Source organism: Drosophila gunungcola, assembly GCF_025200985.1.
Source record: "Drosophila gunungcola strain Sukarami chromosome 2R unlocalized genomic scaffold, Dgunungcola_SK_2 000004F, whole genome shotgun sequence".
Classification (NCBI taxonomy): domain Eukaryota; kingdom Metazoa; phylum Arthropoda; class Insecta; order Diptera; family Drosophilidae; genus Drosophila; species Drosophila gunungcola.
In genome coordinates, this window is record NW_026453167.1 from 2566463 (window position 1) to 2585084 (window position 18622).

The 18622-nt window shown below is 44.6% G+C and overlaps 3 protein-coding genes across 4 annotated transcripts in view; 1 reads left to right on the forward strand and 2 right to left on the reverse strand.

The window, feature by feature from the left end:
• Window positions 1-5530, reverse strand: part of LOC128254277 (G-protein coupled receptor dmsr-1) — a 78007-nt gene extending 72477 nt beyond the window's left edge. For both annotated transcript variants that reach the window (XM_052983218.1, XM_052983214.1), the window contains exons 1-2: window positions 4805-5530; window positions 763-1437 (exon numbers count right to left, since the gene is read on the reverse strand). The gene's annotated coding sequence lies outside the window, so the exon portion shown is untranslated. The remainder of the gene's footprint in view (window positions 1-762; window positions 1438-4804) is intronic.
• The window catches only part of LOC128254273 (uncharacterized), a 49395-nt gene extending 33036 nt beyond the window's left edge, over window positions 1-16359 (forward strand). The window contains 7 exon segments of the mRNA XM_052983209.1: window positions 6949-8609; window positions 8671-9456; window positions 9530-9637; window positions 9700-11770; window positions 11773-12763; window positions 12825-13051; window positions 13119-16359. Coding sequence (XP_052839169.1) covers window positions 6949-8609; window positions 8671-9456; window positions 9530-9637; window positions 9700-11770; window positions 11773-12763; window positions 12825-13051; window positions 13119-15166 — 7892 coding nt within the window. The 3' untranslated portion in view covers window positions 15167-16359.
• On the reverse strand, window positions 16293-18527 carry LOC128254278 (phospholipid scramblase 1). The gene is made up of 5 exons (XM_052983222.1): window positions 18351-18527; window positions 17540-17716; window positions 17081-17472; window positions 16478-16621; window positions 16293-16417 (listed from the first exon to the last, which is right to left on the reverse strand). Exons 1-5 carry the CDS (start codon window positions 18433-18435, stop codon window positions 16388-16390), a joined length of 828 nt encoding a protein of 275 aa, XP_052839182.1. The 5' UTR covers window positions 18436-18527; the 3' UTR covers window positions 16293-16387.
• Between the last annotated feature and the right edge of the window lie 95 nt (window positions 18528-18622).

Consider the following 18622-nt stretch of genomic DNA (forward strand, 5'->3'; position numbering starts at 1 on the left):
ATTTAGTGACAGATAATCGAATTGGATCTCCTGCAAAGACACTTATTCCCAACATTTCACACAAATTCTAAGAATATATCTTAACTACTTATCGATAGCGGAATCCGTACCTTGACCTTTTAGTCTTGACAACAGAATGCGCACCCTGTCTGTTGATAAGTCATTGAAAGGAAATCTATTCCATGAAAAGAACCACTGATTAGTCAAAAGACCAACTTCAGACCACTTATAATGAAATGTTTTCGCATTTTCCGTAATTTATCAACAGTTTGGCGCTGTGTTTGTTTATATTAATATTCTGCTCTGGAAACCCCTTTTAGGTAAATAAATAATTTAAACTGTTTACTGACTTCGCTCAAATTGCTTTCAAACTTATCAGCAAATGCCAAAGTTCTGCACAAAAGCATAATTTCTTTGTCCTAGCCTTATCAATTGTTTTAAAATTCGCGTTGCCGGGGGGTATATTACTAAGCATGGGTTAAAATACACTTTACACTAATAAGGTTTTAATTGTCGGTAGTGGCTAAACAAAAAACTTTAAAAAATACCGACCAGTATCTTCCTTTTATAATGAAAATAGATTTCAAATTTCGGAAAAAAATTGTAAGATGTGTTCGTCCTATAATAATTAATAGTCCTATAGACCAATATCAACAATTATTTCTACAAAAATATTAATATATTAAAAATATTTAGAAATAAAGCTATCTGCGATAGTAACTTTTTCGATCGATATTATCAGCAAAGTAGTGTATCTCTTACCTGTAGGGTATTCAAGTAGTCATCAAAATCCGTATCTCATGTCTTGAGAGCGATCCTCTTCTCTCTTTCTTTTTGAGAGCGCGTGTACCCGCTCTTTAATCGCCTTAATTTGATTTCCTATAACACTTCACCACGGCTGAGTGGGCAACAACAATAACAATGAGACACGGGAACGTCACGGGCGCCCCTTCCTTTTCCCCCTTCAAAAAGAAAGAGATATGGCGCATACAGCGCTTATCAAGCTCTTCATTTTTGCATCTGTATGGGTGTAATATATTATTGCAGTGTCCGAGCAAGAAGAAGAAGATGAAGAAAACAAGTAGCCGCACTCTTATATACACACACACAAGTTCAACAAGCTAAACTCGTTTACAGCCACAACATCGGGCAAAATTATTAAAATTTTTAACTTGATTCATGCTCATGCCAATGCACATACACATCCACATTTGTATGTATATAATAAGGCAGCAACAACGACATGGCGGCGGGTTTCCTCGTTTCTTATGAATTGACTCAAAAGCAGCAACAATTCCCCCGACAGTGTTGTCAAGTTGTTTGGCTTAGTCATGTTTGCGAGAGGGAGAGCTCTGGCTGTGGGGCTTCGTCGCCACATGGCAAACAGTGTTGACAGCTTTAGCTTCCAAATAGAATCTAAATCTAAAAAGAAACTAGCTAAGAAAATAAGTTTTTTTCACTTTTGCTTTAATTTAAGTTTTCTATATCTACTTATGTAAGTACTTATATAACTTTTTAGAAATATTAAAAATCTTACTCATACTAGCTTTTAAAAAAAAGTCTCCGCATCGGATTGAATGTTTATCGCTCATACGCTCTGTTGCATTTAAATGTTCGTTCAAACTTTGAACTTGTATACTGACTGGTATACATTTTTTTGACGAAATATTGCTTAACGCCACTTCCAATCAGTTAGGTTCGATTAGTAGAAATGTTGATCAACTTTATTTTAATTTATACGCATTTGCGGCTATAAAATATCTGAATAAGTAACATTAAAGGCAAATCGTGCTGATCTGATTGAGTGGGAGGGGGGATGGGGCTGGCGATGGGGGTTTCTCTCAGCTATTATGGCAACTCTGGCCTGGCCTCTCTCTCTCTCGCGATCGGTCTGCGCTGTAGCAATTATTATTTTATTATCACTTTTTCCGTTGGTTCGTTTTGTGCTTCTACGATTTTTAAATGCTTTTGTTGTTATCGCGGTGTGTTTTTGCTTTTTTTCAGCTTTTTGCTTTTTTCTGCCTGGTGCTCCCCAGACCTTCCTTAGTCAGCAAAATTTCGCATATTTGTGCGGGGGAATGTGGTCGACTGTTTGCCTGTGTGTGTGCGCGTGTTTTACGTGCATGTGTGTGTAAGTGTGTGTGGCGTACGTAATCAACAATAGGGGGACAAAACAACAAAAAACAACAACGTCTGACTGGCTGGCGACAGTCTTTCATTTCATTTTATTTCGATTCGTTTCATTTCGCTTCGTACTTCGCGTCACCTGTTGTTGGTTTTGTTTTCTAAATTTTTTTCTGCTTAATTTTTGCTTGATTTGATCATTTCTCAGTGGCTGCCGCAAAATCAAAAGCTGAATAAGAAGAAGCAGCGACCCTGTGCTTACTTTTGATTGACAATTGCAAATGCGTGTGAGTGGGGAAATTGTGTGTGCGTGTGTTTGTGTGCGGGGGGTGACGACGAGGTAGCCGCAATTATTTGATTATTGTACTCTTTTTTTGATGCCTGCGCTGACGTCGCGTATTTTTAATACCCAATAACCCAATCAAATCAGGGGTATACCGAACATTCTCCATATCTTAGGGATTTTTAAAACTCTAAGAACAAGATAGATTCTGGAACCATTAAGGATTTAAACGATAAGACGATTTTATAATAAGCAAATCCACAAGTGACTTTTCAATTTTTTTTAAGAATAAATTAATAAAACGGTTAACAAGTTTAGAAACCTCAGAAAATAAATTGTCAAATCGGGAATTTCGAAACAAAAACTTTTTAGTCACTAAAAATAGTTTTATTGTACTTTGTAGAATGTATATCATAAATATTGAATATTTAAAGAATCGTAGGATCTCAAATAAAATAACTCGATTTTGGAAAAAATCTGTTTTAAAGTCAACAAAGGTCAATTGATTCTCTTCTTTACCATCTACAACTAAAATTTTATGTCCTTTAAATACATTTTTTTCCCAATAGTATACATATATATTTAAGATATAGATTGCCTACTTGATAGTTCCAGATGAATAAGTAATGGCTTTAGAAATTAACTGGATCCTTGTTTTTTGAGATCCTACCTTTTTTTTTACCGGGTATACCTTAGTCGAGTTTAGACTTCTTACTAGTTGTTTTTGCCCTGTTCGGTCGCTTCTTCGTTTTCTTTTCGCACACACACAACAAAAAGCCGTCTGAAACACAACACACTCTGAATGAATTTCGCTGGTCGCCTCGTCTAGTTGCCTTAAATCATTTTAAAAGTTTCAGCGCGTCGGTCGGTTGTCGCCTCTTTCGATTTCTCGAATTTTCGCGCGCCGCGAACCTTTTTTTCGCGCCGTGCATTTTCAGTTGTTGCGTTTCGCCCATAAACACCAACTACTATGCAAATGAGCGGGACAGACTGAGAAATGATGCGTGTGGTCACAATAAAGCTTGGGTATGTTTCTCTTTACCGTTTGGCTGTTTTCAACGTTTTTTATCGGGCGTTTCGTTGTTCGCTGGAATTTCGGAATCTTTTCCGCGAACTTGACGTACTCTGTTTTTTTCGCCACCGCTTAAACCGCTGCTCGCTAATAAATTATAAACAATTGCTAAGTGGGCGAGTGCTCAGTGCTTTTTGCACTGCGATGACGTCGTCGTCATCATCGTGGGGCAATGAGGGAATGGACGACTGAGGGAATGACCGAATGGCAGAGTGACAGACTGACCGTCAGACAGATGTGTGGACTTTGTGGCGCCGTTGCCACACCTCGTCGTATTTTTTATATTTTGCATTATTTCTCTGTGCTGGTTTCAGCGTTTTTATATTTGTTTTCTTGTTTTATTTTATTATTTTCTTTAATCGCCAAATGCACTTGTGACGTAGGCGATAGCGTGTGCCCAATATTTGCGTCAATTTATCAACTTGACAAGCAGGGCTTTCTACACAACAAAATAAATATCAATATTAAAATCGCAGATTTAAAAAAAAATTAAAAGTAGAAGAATATATAACAAAATATTAAGGCAAATACTTTGTTCTAGTGAATTTTTTAGTGTCTGATTATTTGCTATAGCGCTATATTTATTGCACTTTGTACAGGGGCAATTGTTTTTCTCGTCGCTCAATAAAAAAGTGCATGCAAATGAAAATGCCAATGCAAATGCAGTTCCAGCTTGTATTTATAAAAAACGTTCCCATGTGTTTCACGTTTACTTGCCGTTTTCACGCCTCAAAATGCTGGCAAACAGGCGTAATTAGATCCCCAAGATCGTTAAACAAAAATTCGTGATAACGAAATGTCATATAAATATATACTTGATAGCTGTGGCAAATCGATTTACGTGGCCAACAATGATGGTGTAAAGTCAGAATCTTTAAACGTCACACTGCACTTTGCGCTTTGTGTACTTTTTGTATCTGGAATATGAGTATTCTGGTTTTTATTGCTGGGGTTTTTATAAGCGCCTCCTTCTGATTAGCTTATCTGCTTTATTCCCGCTTGACTTTATTATATTGTTGTGACTCTTGGTGGCTTACGTTTCGTAAGTCTATGCTTTATAATTGAGTTTACTTGGTTAAACTTCGATAGTTTAGACTTTGTTGTTGTTTTTTAAAGAGTTTCGATTTACAGAACTTTGTCTTCAAATCTCTAGCTTTAACTTTGTTTTGACTGCGTAGGTTTAGTTTATTGGACTTTGCCCGAATTGTTTATTTTCGTTTTTCCGCTTTTGTTTTTATTAGCAGCAAACAGCACTCACATTCCTTATAATCGCTAAACATATTTCAATTGTGGCGCAGTTGGCGCCTTGTAATTGACCTACTCACTCGTTTATTAATAAGTTGAGTACATACACATGTGTACTATATTTCCTACTCGTGATTATGTAATTAGGATTTGGATCCCCGAGCAGCTTGTCACCAGCGAATGTCACTTAATTGCCCAACAAGATGACAATCTGACATCCATTTATTGGAATAAATATCGGATAACTGACGTCAACGCGTCTGCAGTCGAGCAAATTGCCAATCACTTGGGTTACAATGGGGATCGCTTATCGGGGGCTTTGTTTCTGACTCAGGCGCACGATAGACCCCACTGATAACTGATAATGAATCTGGTAAACACACATTCCCAAAAATACCTACAGCTCATACACACACACACACACACACACACACACACACACACACACACACACACACAGTATATAGAGCTTGGCATTATCAATGGAACTTTTAGGCAATTCTTTTTTTGCGGTCGCACGGCTTGAAAGCCTTATAGCCGTGCTGATAACGAACTGAGTAAACATTGGGAAGCGACGAGAGTCGTCGCTGCGATCGCATAATGCCGTATAATGTGTATAATAATAACGCTGAATGCTAAACAGTCGCAGTCGAGTCAATTAACGCGACCCAACTCGGTTGCCAGTGAGTTTTGTTCAGTCTGTCGGTCGTCGCTCGTCCGCTCGTCGCTCGTCGGTCTGTGTGCGATTGTGATTTGAGAACTACCCCAGCTTACTAATCGCCCTACGAGCGAGTCATATAATACGTGTATGCGGACGGACAGTGGGGCTCACAATAAAAGCAACAGTTTAGAGTATTGCAATAATACAAATGTTAACAAACTCTTATCAAACTTTTGTGAAGAACGTTTAAGATTCATGGGTCCCTTTAGATTTTTCTATATTTCTCTATTTTCCTGGAATTGTAATTCTAAAAAAAAATTAAAAAGTTACATGTTTCTTGAAAAATATATGGTTTTATTCTTACCTTATAAACACTTAATACTACTAAATTAAAAAAAAAATTTTTCTACATAAAATTTTGAAATCATTCATTTTCCAAATTTAATGTGTGATTATAAAGTTTTCATGCCTAAAAAGTAAAGTAAAAAAAACCAGCTTGTTTTTAATATTTTTGTTTCCGATAAAATAGATACATGTTAATAAATCTTTTGCTTTTATTAGATGAAATGAAAATGATATATTTTTAAATATTTGACAAAAAACGTAGTACTAAAAGTTCTGCTATGATTTTTTCTAGTTTTCTCCTTATTATTTGGCAACATTATTTATAATCCCACTTGTGATCTTCAGTTACCAGCTTTACAGTACTGATACGTACTTTTGTCACACATGTGTGCACGAGCTGTGATAAGGAAGCCCCCAACAACAAACGACACGCCAGTGACACCAGTCATTACACTTCACTTGTCACATTTCTTGGATTTTCGTGTTTTTTTGGTCGCCTGCCTGACTTTGCAAGCAGGTGGGGCCTGAACTGAACCCTAGCTAAATTGGGAATTCAAAATAGAAAGTTGATAAAAAAGAAACAAGGCAAAAGTGTACATCCGTACAAATACATATGTGTATTTCTGCCACTGTGCTCTTTATCGATGTTGACACGTTCGCAGGCTGGGAAATTGATTTTCAATAGTGCACAGGAATTTGCCAATTTGTGATTCACTTGGTGGATTGATCGCCTCGAATTAGCGTGCTCAGTATGTGGAATTCGCAGCTACACGGCGATAAGATTAAGCCCCAATTAGTGCTGATAGTGTGGCTGGAAATATAAAAAGATTAACTAAGGGGCAAGGGAGGGAATCAAGTCTTGGGAAACCCAAACGCAAACATCAAGTGCACTTGAATTATTCAAAATCCATTCCAGCTAAAAGGGTCTATTAGCTGAAAGTTAACACAAAAGCGTGTGTTAGCTGAAAGTAAATAATTAATTGCATTGGAGACACAGCCAAGTTCTTGGTCAGAAGCAAAAACAGTTGACTTTTGCCGTTCATTCGCGATGCTACCATTACCTAGTTTATCGTTTAAAATAATATCCGTGCATTGAGCAGGGAAACCAATGTATAAATGGGATTATCATGGGTGTATCAATTAGCTTTGGCATTTAAATTAAATTATGCGGTATACATTGAATTAATTTGGATTTATTTTCTCTCTTTTTCGCTATAGATGAGCCCGCTGCAAATACGTCACAGGGTAATAAATTCGATAATAATATGGAAAATGCAACAACCACAACGGCCAAGCATTACAAAACCGCAGGCAAACAGTACAAGACCAATAAAGTGAACAATACGCGACGTGCCACAGCAGCAGCAGCAGCAGCGGCGGCAGCAGCAGCAACAGCAACAGCAGCAACCACAACAGCAGCAACAACATCAACAACCAAGAAGCAGACATATCGGGAAACTGCAACAGCAACCACAGTCACTCAGCGAGCAACAAACAAAGCTAACAGAGCAGCATCAGCAACAGCAGCAGCAGCCGCTGTAACAGAAGCAACATCAGCAACAGCAACACCAGCGGTTGCAACACTAACAACCTCCAAAGCAGCAGCAGCAGCAACAGTAGCAGCAACCACAGATGTTGCTGGTGGCAATAGCAATAGCAACACCAGCAGCAACAGCAAACCCAGTACAAGTACACGAGATAAACTAAGCGAGTTGTCGACTGCTGACAACAGCAACCACATCATCAGCAACAACAACAACAACAATAATAATAATAAAACAAATAACAACAACAACAACAACAACCACAGTGATAATAGTATTAGTGAGAATAATTATGAATTTAAGTGTAGAGATAAAGCAAGTCTAAGTGATAGCAAAATGACGCTACAACAGATGGCAGCAGTCAGCAGCAACCAGGAGCCAGTGGCTCCAGCCAATGTGGTTAATACGATGAGCAACATTAGTAGCCAGGCCAGCGTAAATGCCACACCCACACCCGCCACCGCCACCGCCAACGCCACCGATGAGGCTTCGCTGGGGGATTGGTCAAATATTTCACGCTATCTGCACAAGAAGTTCAAACGTTTGGCCAGCACCACCGAAGTGGAGAGCAGCCACTCGACAACGAACGGTAGTGGTAGTGCACATGATGCCATCCGCACCACATCGATGTCCTCGAACAGTTCGCTATCACCACCACCGCCGCCGATGATGATGCCGCTGGCCAATGGTCACCACCATCTGATGACCCAGCAACAGCAAGTGCCGCAGCAGCAGCAGCAGCAGCAGCAACATCAGCCGCAACCGATGCCAGCAACAGCAACAGCAACACATGAATTCAGTGCCAATTTTGTAAATAGCAATCATGTCAATGCCATTGGTCATGAGGAGAGCATCATCAGCAACAGTGGCTACAAGGCAGCGGCCAGAACGCGAACGCCACTCAGTAATAGTAATAGCAACAGCAACGGCAACACGACCAGCAACAGCATTAGCAACTATGCAGCAAATGCTACACTGTCACCGGCAACATTTGCCCAGCATCAGCAAATGACACAGCCAACAACAACGGGGAGTCCAGGAATGCCAGCAGTAGCGAATCCTGCAGGCGAAAAGTCCGGACGCTATGTTTGCCCATACTGCAATCTGCTGTGTGCCAAGCCCTCGGTGCTGGAGAAGCACATACGTGCCCACACCAACGAGCGACCCTATCCATGCGACACCTGCGGCATTGCGTTCAAGACAAAGAGCAATTTGTACAAACATTGCCGCTCCAGATCGCATGCAGCCCGAGCTCGGGGCTTGGAAGTGCCTGCGGATGCAGATGATGGATTGTCCGATCAGGATGCCGAATTGAGCAACAGTAGTTCGGAGCTGGTAAGTTGATTGAGCGGGATAACCCTAGCAAACTGTAGCTAATGCCTTGATTTACTTGCAGCCAAGTCGCGCTGGTTCGCCCTACGATGAGCCCATAAGTTCGCCCACACCCTCACCTTCCACGCTGTCGGCGGCCAAGAGTGCCTACTTGCAGCAGCCGCCGCTGCCACAGCACTTGCAACAATTGCCGCTGGGCTCACCGGCTGCCGGTACTTTGCCACCCACCACCGCGGATAATCTGCACTCGGCCACTGCCCAGCATCGCCCGTCGATTGACTACAAGCCATATAAGCCCAAGTTCCACAATGCCTCGCTCTATGCACCGGGCAGCAGCAAGGAGCAGCAGCAGCAGTTTCAGCTTCAGCAGCAGCAGCAGCAACAGTTGCAGCTTCAACAGCAGCAACAGCAACAGCACCAAATGGTCCAGCAGAAGCTATCCATTCAACTGCCATTGGTGCAACAGCCATCGCTGGCTCATCCTACGCTTTCGCCCAGCACGCAGATGAAGATGAAGCACCACATCAACTCGCATCAGATCCAGTTGCAGATGCAGCAGCAGCAGCAATCACTGCTGGCCCAGCAATCGCTGTTGGCCGCCATGCCAGTGCCACCCGGATCGGTTTATTACCTGGGAGGGCAACCGCCCTATTACAACCAAGATGCTGCGGCTGCGGCCATTCACCAGCAAGCCTTGGTTATTCAGCAATTTCATCTGCAACAAATCCACCTGGCGCAGCAGCAGCAACAGCAGCAGCAGCAACAGCAACATCAGCAACAGCAGCCACACTCACCTTTGGTGAAGGCGCCACCTCCCATGCAACAGCCTACAAATCTGCCGCCTCAACAGGTTGGTAAAAGAGGTTTCATTTTTTATAGGGAATATCGTTAGTAATTTATTTATTTTTTATTATTATTCGCAGCTGGTGCGAGCCAACAGCCAGGTTTCCAGTGTAGCAACAGCACCTGCCACTCCCACACCCAATGCAAATCTCAGCAGTTTTGCCAGCTCCAGTGGCGGCATGCAAGTGGTGAGTGTTTTGGCCAGCTACTTGCCTCATTTGATTACTAACTTTGGATTCAATCCTTTCAGAATGTGGCCAAAGTGCAAGAGCACATTTCCAAGTTGATCTCTCAGAATGAAGCCATTGTGGAGAACAAGGAGATACTGCTGCAAAAGAAATACCCCAAGCAGCTGAGTCGTTCCCGCAGCTTCAACAATGCCAACAGCAACAGTGCAACGCAGCACGGCAGCAGCAACACGACGGCACTGCATGCGAACAGCAGTCATAATATCAATGCACAGATGCCAGAGCGCGAGACGAAAGTGAATTTGGCACAGGCCATAGTCCAGAAGCAGCAGCAGCAGCAACAGCAGCAGCAACAGCAGCAGCAACAGCAGCAGCAACAGCAGCAACAACAGCAGCAACAACAGCAGCAGTTAATGCAGCAGCAGCAACTCGAGCAGCAGAACTACTATACGTACATGCAACAGCAGCAGGAGAGTCAGCAGCAGCAGCAGCAACTGGAACCACCAAATGGCTTGGCTAAAAGGAACACTTATAAGCCAGCAACAGTAGCAACAACGCCTGTGAAACAGCAGCAACAACTGCCGCCCCCGCCCTCTCCGCTGCCCATGCAAACGATGCAATACCGCCAGGATCCGGCCACGCCAGTGCCTAAAGTGGAACAACCCGCGGCAGCAGTGCACGTGATGCCTTTGAACCTGTCAGCGAAGCCCAAACCAACTTTGGTCACAGTGCCAGTGAGTTCCCTGCCCATCAGCTCTGTGGCATCGACACCGGCGAGCTCAGCGAATCCATCGAGCAGCGCCAAAACTGCCGCACCTCCTGCCCAGGTGAACAACTCGATCATCAAGAATCTGCTGCTTAATGCTCGAGGATTGGCGGTGCCAATTGGCGAGGGCGATGATGCAGTCTACTCGTGCCCCATCTGTGCCAATGAGTTCCGCAGTGCGGACGAACTGAAGCTGCACAACAGCACCTACTGCCAGGATGCCAGCTCCAGTGCGCCCATGAGTCCCGCCTCGTCGCCCTTCCGCTCCAATTCGATCTCGCTAAGTCTGCCGGAGCTGAAGAGTCACATGGCCAACTCGAAGAATCCATTGTCACTGGCCAAGCTGGCGTGGTCGCAGTTGAAGACCAAGAGGAGCACTCTGGTATTGAATCGTCTCAGTGCAGCACAAACGCCGGCAAGGACTTCTACAGTAACAGCTCCCACTGCAACTGCTCCTGCTCCTGCTCCTGCTCCTGCTACTGCTCCTGCTCCTCAGATTGAAGCACTGCGCTTTGTGGATGCACCACTGCCGTCGCCAGGTCCTCTGCTGGGCAAAACTCCCCTGGTGGACTATTCGCGACAGAGTGCACCGCGCAAGCCCCAGGATGCGGTGGTCATAACCAAAATGCACGAGGATCGACAGTTTGCCTTGCGCGACATTGAGGCTCAGCCGGCAAAGCGTGTGAAGACCAGCGATCAGGTCGTAGCCCCCGCCACGCCAAGCTTCAATTTCTCCTTCAACAACAATGGTGTGCCCGAGTTGCAGTCCAGCAAGGAGGAGCGCCTTCGCCGGTTCACCTCCTCGGGCGGCAGCATGATACCCATTTCGGAGTGCCCGGACATGGACAACAGCCCCAAGATGATACGAACGCCGTTGCTGTCCGGCGGCAGCTTCCAGGATGTCTCCGTGAAGGCCAACAACAACAACAACGAGGCAGGACCTTCGAGCAAGGAGCGCAAGCTGATGGCACTGGTCAGTGGCAGTGGACTGCTCGGCGTTAGCACTGGCCCCCAGCACTTTCAGTTTCCGCCCATCAACTCGATAACTGCCTTCAATCCGTTGACTTTGCCACCCATGAGCGGTGGTGGTGATAAAAATGCCACGCCCGTCACGCCAATACCTCATGTGCCTGGAATGCCGGGGCCAGGAAGTTTGACGCCACAAATGCCACTGCTGCCGCCGCCGCCACAGCAATTGCAGTTGCCCATTGCGGCGAGTCGAGGACGTAGTCCGAGTCGCAAGCAACCCAGTCCACTTTTGCTGGGTGGAGCTGGAGTGGGAGAACTGAAGGCCCTGTCGCCATTTGGTGGGGTTCAGAATCTGCCCAGCGAGTTCAGCCGACAGCCACCAACGCCTGCCCAGCGACAAGCTTGCAATGGAACAGCAAGGAGACGGCGAAGAAGGCTCCATTCAACTTTCTACGCATGGCCGATAACGTGAAGACGGCGGAACCAGAAGTGCGTCACTTCAATCTGGACAATGTTATGGCTGGCAAACAGCAGGAGTTGACCTTGCAACCGCTCCATGTGGAGACTCCCAATGGCAGTGCCACCGAGGAGGTGGCCAGTTCCTCATCGGGATCGGCCAAGTCCAAGTTCCTGCGACCCACTAGTTTGCCGCTGAAACCAGGAACCTTTACACCGAAACGCCATCATGGCATAACGCCCACGGCCAACACACTACCACTGATCTCGCCGGAAACTCCCAGGCCCTCGAAATCCTGTGTGCAACTCTATCTAAATGGACATGCCTACACCTATTTGGGTCTCAAGTGCAGCACCAAGATGTTCTACTGTACGGTGAACTGTCCGCAACCCTCGTATGTGGCCGGAATGCACAAACTGTCGATGTACAGTGTGTGGCAGGTGTGCGAGGAGAATCAGCCACATCCGCTGGGCTTCAAACTGAAGCAGGTGATGGCGCTGTATGACTCACGTCAGCGGATGCTGGGAAATGGCAGTTCCACCGCAATGGCTGGCTTGGGAAAACTGAGCTACAATCTGGTGGCCTCACAGCAGACAGTGTGCTCCACGTCGACCACGACCAGTAGCAGTGCCTTCTATCGGGGACCCGTGAAGACGCCACCCACTGTCACAGTGGCCGCGCTCAGCGAGGCAAATGTGGCGGCCAAAGCGAACGAGGAGGCGCAGGCCAAGAAGCTGGAGACGAGTCCGTCGGGACAGCCCCTGGTGGGTGGCTATGAGTCGCACGAGGATTACACGTACATACGCGGCAGAGGAAGGGGCCGGTATGTTTGCTCCGAGTGCGGTATTCGCTGCAAGAAGCCCTCCATGCTGAAGAAGCATATACGCACCCACACGGATGTGAGGCCATTTACCTGCAGCCACTGCAATTTCAGGTTAGTAATGAAATCATTTCGACTCAAGTTTCCAATACATAACATCTTTGATCTCTCACAGTTTCAAGACCAAGGGCAATCTGACCAAGCACATGCAATCGAAGACCCATTTCAAGAAGTGCATTGAACTGGGCATCAATCCGGGACCAATGCCACCAGATAGCGAGTTCCTGGATGTGGACATGGACTTTGACCAGCAGTCATCCACTTCGGCCGGCGGACGCACTTCCTCAATGGCTGGCGAATCCGATTCCGATGACTACAGCGACAATGAATCGGAAAGCAGTGGTAAGCAGATGTTATATACTTATCCATGGGGTAGCGCTTACTTATTAACTTAAATCATTTTAAACAGATACCGATGAATCCAAGTCGCGCTTAAAAGAACACGAGGCAGCCAGGGGTCTGCTATCGCTATCGATGACGCCGCCCATTCCGCAGAGTGTGTCGCCCTATCCGCAGCTGCAGGATACCCCTCTGCCGGCGGCCAGTCCTGCCAACAGCATTGGCTCTTCGGGCTCGCTGCCTAAGCGATTGGTGTGCTCTTTTACGTCGCCCAAGCCACCGTTTGACTACCAGAAGCAGGAACAGTATTACTCCAATCCGGAGGAGTCCAAGCCCAAGCGCAGCGTGGCCAGCGAGGAGAGTGCCCCCATGGATCTCACTCTCACCAAGCCGCGTGGCCCGATGTCCGCCATCTCGCCATCGCCAGTTCATCATCCAGGAACTGCCATCCAAGAACTGCCCAAATCGCAGGCTCAGCAGATACACGACGTGATCTTTGGCAGTTCTGGCAACGCGAGTGGCTTCATGAAGACCCTGATCTCGGTGTCGGATAAGGTGCGCATCTCCGCCGAAATGGAGGAGCAGGCCAAGCACGAGGCCGAGGGCGAGGATGTCCAGCTTCAGACCTACATCAAGGAGCATGCTCTGCACCAGGCCAAGATAAAGCAGAGTCAGTTCAGTCGCAGCTATCTGATGAATACTTTGTACTCCACTGCCTCGCCCGTTATCAGCAGTAGTAGCAATCTATTTACTAGCAGCAGCAGCAGCAGCAGCAGCAACAGACCCGTCATGAGCATAAACGAGGTGCCCAGCATTGAAGTGCATGAAGTTAAGACTCCGGAAGCCACAGAGCTGCCAACTATAGCTCCTGTCATCCCGCCAGTTACATCAACACCAAATCCTGTAAAGATTAGCCAGGAGGAAAGCGAGGAGAACGAAGCACAATCGGATCATGAGAAGCCCAACATTGTGGAGCCGCATAATGCCAATCTGCCCGCTGCAGTGCAGCAACCGGATGCCAATGATTTCAGCGGAGTGCTGGGAAATCCACCGCCACCAGCTGTGGCTGTAAGTGTGCCTGCCACAGTGACTACTTCAACGGCTTCTGCTGTGGCAACCACTTCAACCGCCTCCGCCAACTCAACGCAGCCCACGCAGCGTACTGTGATTGTGGGCGAAGATGGCTTTAAGAACTCCACACCCAGCAGCAAGAGCAGTGAACTCCAGCATGTGTCCTACGGCAGGGGAGTGCCGCCAGCTCCCATTGCCAGCGATGCGCGACCCACGTGCACCATCTGCGCCAAGACCTTCCAGCGGCAACATCAGCTTACCCTGCACATGAACATCCATTACATGGAGCGTAAGTTCAAGTGCGAACCGTGCAGCATCTCCTTCCGGACACAGGGTCATCTGCAGAAGCACGAACGATCGGAGGCACACAAGAACAAGGTGATGATGACGTCGACGTTTGGCGTTCCAACCACCTCCAATCCGCGACCCTTCGAGTGCACCGACTGCAAGATTGCCTTCCGCATCCACGGCCATTTGGCCAAGCATCTGCGCTCCAAGACGCACGTTCAGAAGCTGGAGTGCCTGCAGAAGCTGCCATTTGGAACGTACGCCGAAATAGAGCGGGCTGGGATAAGTCTCACTGAGATCGACACAAGTGACTGCGAGAATTCCTTGATTTCCCTCAAGTTGCTGGCCCAGAAACTGCTGGAGAAGGATCCGAACAAGCTGAGTGGCTACACCACGCCCTCCGGCATGATGCAGTTGGCCCAAGATGCCACAGGTCCCGTCTCGCAGGATAGCGCTTCCGAAGATGGCTTCAGTGCGGCCATAGCCTCGGCCATAGCATCACTGGACAACGACAGTGCGGGGAATACCCCAAAAAGGGCCAGTTCCATGTCCGAAGACGAAACGGTGGCCAATGGCCTGAATCACAGTCTCAAGCGACGATTGCCGGGCAGTTTTAGCAGCACAGGCGAGGAGAGCGACAATCCGGCAGAGGGTAGTGGCGAAAAGCGGGCTCGATCTGGCCAGGATCTACCTGTTCCCGTCGCCGTTCCCGTTGCTGTTCCCGTTCCCGTGGCTGCTTCGGCGGCGGCCAGCAACTGACAGTACATGTACATGCTGCAGCCCAGCTGAGGCTATCAGTATCCAGCAGCGGTCTACCACCTGGACACCATCAGTCACCATCAGTATGCCGCCCCGGTCTACAATTCCAGGAGCGAGGGCCGCCAACATCATGACCAAACCACCTCCAACGAGCGCATATCAAATGTCTAAGCATATCGCATTTGGGCACACACACACACACACAACATACTCTAGAGCTAGCCTGTAAGACCTCGCCAATGATATTGGGCTAATCGCCGATCGTAATCAAACGATGTGGGAGAGCCAGATAGGCGAGTCAGCTATTCCAGTGTGAACACTCTACGGGGAACGGGAACTGCCCAGAAAGAATCTTATACAAAGCAAAAGGCAGTCATTCATCCCCCTCTTAAGTATTTAGTTTAAGGAATCGTCATCAGCTAGCCCTAGTTATAAGCCAACCAAGCAACCAAGCAAGCACACTCACACGTAAAAATCTATATACATTATATACAGTAAACTATAGTTTGTTTTCGAAATGCATAAATGCAAAAAAAAAAACTCCTGAAGTGCTGTGAGTCTATCTACAAATGTAAAAGTGTGTTATTTCTAAGGCCTAGCCCCGATATTGAATCAGAACGAACACCTACACTGAGTTGTATTGTATTGGTTTTCCAAGACCAAGTCCAAATCCAAATCCAAATCAAATCAAATCACGTAGTTCTTCCTTATTTCGAAATTGTTATCACACACCAGAAGTTAAGAAGAGCAACTGAAATCGGTGAATGAGAAACGATAACTAGTTTTGTTTTAATTTTTTAAACGACGAGACCACGAGACTCTTTTAATTGTTTGTTTTAATTTTGTATTTGGCAGAAGAGAAACGAAATGATGAAGAATAGCTAACTGTAAATAATCAATATGTTGTCATATATGCATTAAGCGGTAGGTTAGTCAAACAAACTACACAAAGTTGATAGATATAAATGAAAATTATTGTACAAACTGCTATGGCAAAAGCTGCAGCAACGTATATATATACACATAGATATATATCCATATATATTTGAATGTATGTATGTGGTTAAACAACAAGAAAATGAAGTGATCTATTACATTATTGTAAAATATATCAAAAAACTGAAAAAAAAACACAACACAAAAAAACAAAATCTTATACAAAAAAATGACAAAAATAAAGAAATCAATGTGAATATACAAGGTTTATTAAAGTTGTTTGGTCTAGAAGCGGGTTTGGAAGTACAGATATTCCTGGAAGAAATAGTGTTTAATGTTATTTAGGTCTTTTCTTTTGCTAGTTAATAAAGTTACCAGTAAAAATGCTGATCCTAAAATCAAGGCTCGTTCTTTGGCCGTTAGCTTTGTATCACTGAAGTAAATATTTGTTGTGTACTGAGACTTGCTGGCCAGCCATTTATGGTCTATGGAAGCCCTCATAGTGCCACCTGAATTAATCTGTAGAGGAAAACAGAAATATTAGTTATATTTACTAAATGAGAAAATTGTTCTTAGGAAAATGTAAAACGAATTTATGATAACTTAAGAAAATAACTAATTTCTTGTACATCTGCAAGTTGAATTGGAATAAAAAGTTTTAAATATACTTGTAACACTAGGATAACAATAAAGTTAATACCGAAATATCTCATATATTTTTAAATTAAAAAAAAAGTTTTATTTATCAATTTATTAAATAAATATTTAAAAAAGGTGATTTTAATATTTGCCCCATTTGGGTAATAGTATTTGCTACAAGAAAATATAAAATTGATTTGAAGAGTTGCTTCCAAACTATTTTCGATTGCTATTTCCATAAGCTGAAAAACTTCTATTATTTTAAACGTGATTTTGATTTACTTAAACAAGATTATATCACAAAAGAATCGCTTTAGAAGTATTTTTCAATATTCTTACCCTAAAGTAGCATTCCCTCTGCAGGCAAAAGCAGTAGAATCCAGAGTTGGGAGGACCTTCCACACAAAACACGGGCTCCCCTGTGCTTCCATCCTCGATGAAGAACTCTGGCTGCATGAAAGAGGGTGACTGCACCACTCTTCCGAGCAGAGTACCCGGTGGCACCCAGATCTCCAGACATTTCGGCTGGCAGCAGAGTGTTCCCAGGGCTAGTTTCTTTCGGAAGACCAGCGCTTCTTGATGGGTTTTGTCGAGAAGGTGCATCTGAAAGGGTCGTCCAGCTCCCCAGAGAAGACGACTTTTCTCTGTGGAACTTTCGCTGGCCGCGAAAATGGCATCGCCCAATGGAGATCGCACCACATAACGATTTTCTGAAGAAACTGCTGTTAGAGCTAAAAATGAAATGAGAAGTCTTAGGGCTGAAATGAATGTCTAGAATTTTGAATGCATTTAAAATACCCTCATTCAGCTCAAAGGTCTGTTCAATATGCACGGATGGCAGATCCGCTAGGCAATCGTATCCGGATAGGGGAATAAAGGACCTACTGCCCGTAACTGTGGCTATGGGTATCGGCAGGGGAATCCGGGGAGTTTCCGGCCGTGGCTGCGATGTAATGCTGATATGGGAGTCGTAAACTGAAGGTAGAATGTAGAGGTTTTAATAAATCGTTGTTCAACCAATTCTGTGGAACTATTTAAAACAAAAAAAATAATTGTAAACTAATAAGTTTTATGCATGAGCTTAAAGTATACTAACAAAAATAAAATAAGATATTCACTATTGCTAAGGTAAATTTTAAATAAATTTCTGATATATTCTGTATTTCTGTATACATAGTATAGAAAAACCCGATTGTTTTGATTTTTTTAAATATTCTAGTAAAAACTGTTCATTTTTGATCAGAAGAAAAAGGCGTTTTTATTTTTTAATTAAAAAAAAATAATATTGGTTTTTTTCCCCAAAGTTTTATTACTTTTCTTGGAATAGAAAAATGTGTTCTATTTAATACAGATAAGTTGTGTTTTATAGTAGGTTCGATCGCCCCAAACAAAGGCACTTGAGGAAGGAGACCGAGACCACAACAAAACGCTAGCCGATAAGATATAGCCAACTTGTTGCCGCATATTTGCGTCGAACTGTGACACACTAGCTGCCAATAATAATTAATCCGGTGCAGTGCTTATCAGTTGGTAACAAGGCAGTTACCATTGTCCGAAGGTGATTCACTCAGTGTTTTCATTTTATTTCGAAACTATAATCCAAATTTACCTCTAGGCTCTGAGGGGCTTGGCTGCTGGGCCACACGAATCTCACTATCATATTGCAAAGTCCGTACCGCGTCGTTTTGCAACATTTTGCAAGCACTTTTCAAACTTATTTGAGAGCGGTCTAAATAAAACGGCCAAAGGTGTGCAGTGTGACAGTCGCACAATGACAACGAAATACTTTTTATGGCTGAAAGAAGACTTCGCGGTTGCTTTAAAATTTTTTATCATGAAGGTGGTCGGAATCTAATTAGAAAGCTGTTTTACTGTAAAGAA

Excerpts from the sequence above, each read along its gene's own strand:
- LOC128254278 (XM_052983222.1), bottom strand. The coding sequence starts at position 18,435 with ATGTTGCAAAACGACGCGGTACGGACTTTGCAATATGATAGTGAGATT. Across the intron at positions 17,717-18,350 it reads AAGCCCCTCAGAGCCTAGAG|TTTACGACTCCCATATCAGC; the intron begins GTAAATTTGGAT and ends TTCTACCTTCAG. Across the intron at positions 17,473-17,539 it reads GACCTTTGAGCTGAATGAGG|CTCTAACAGCAGTTTCTTCA; the intron begins GTATTTTAAATG and ends TTTCATTTTTAG.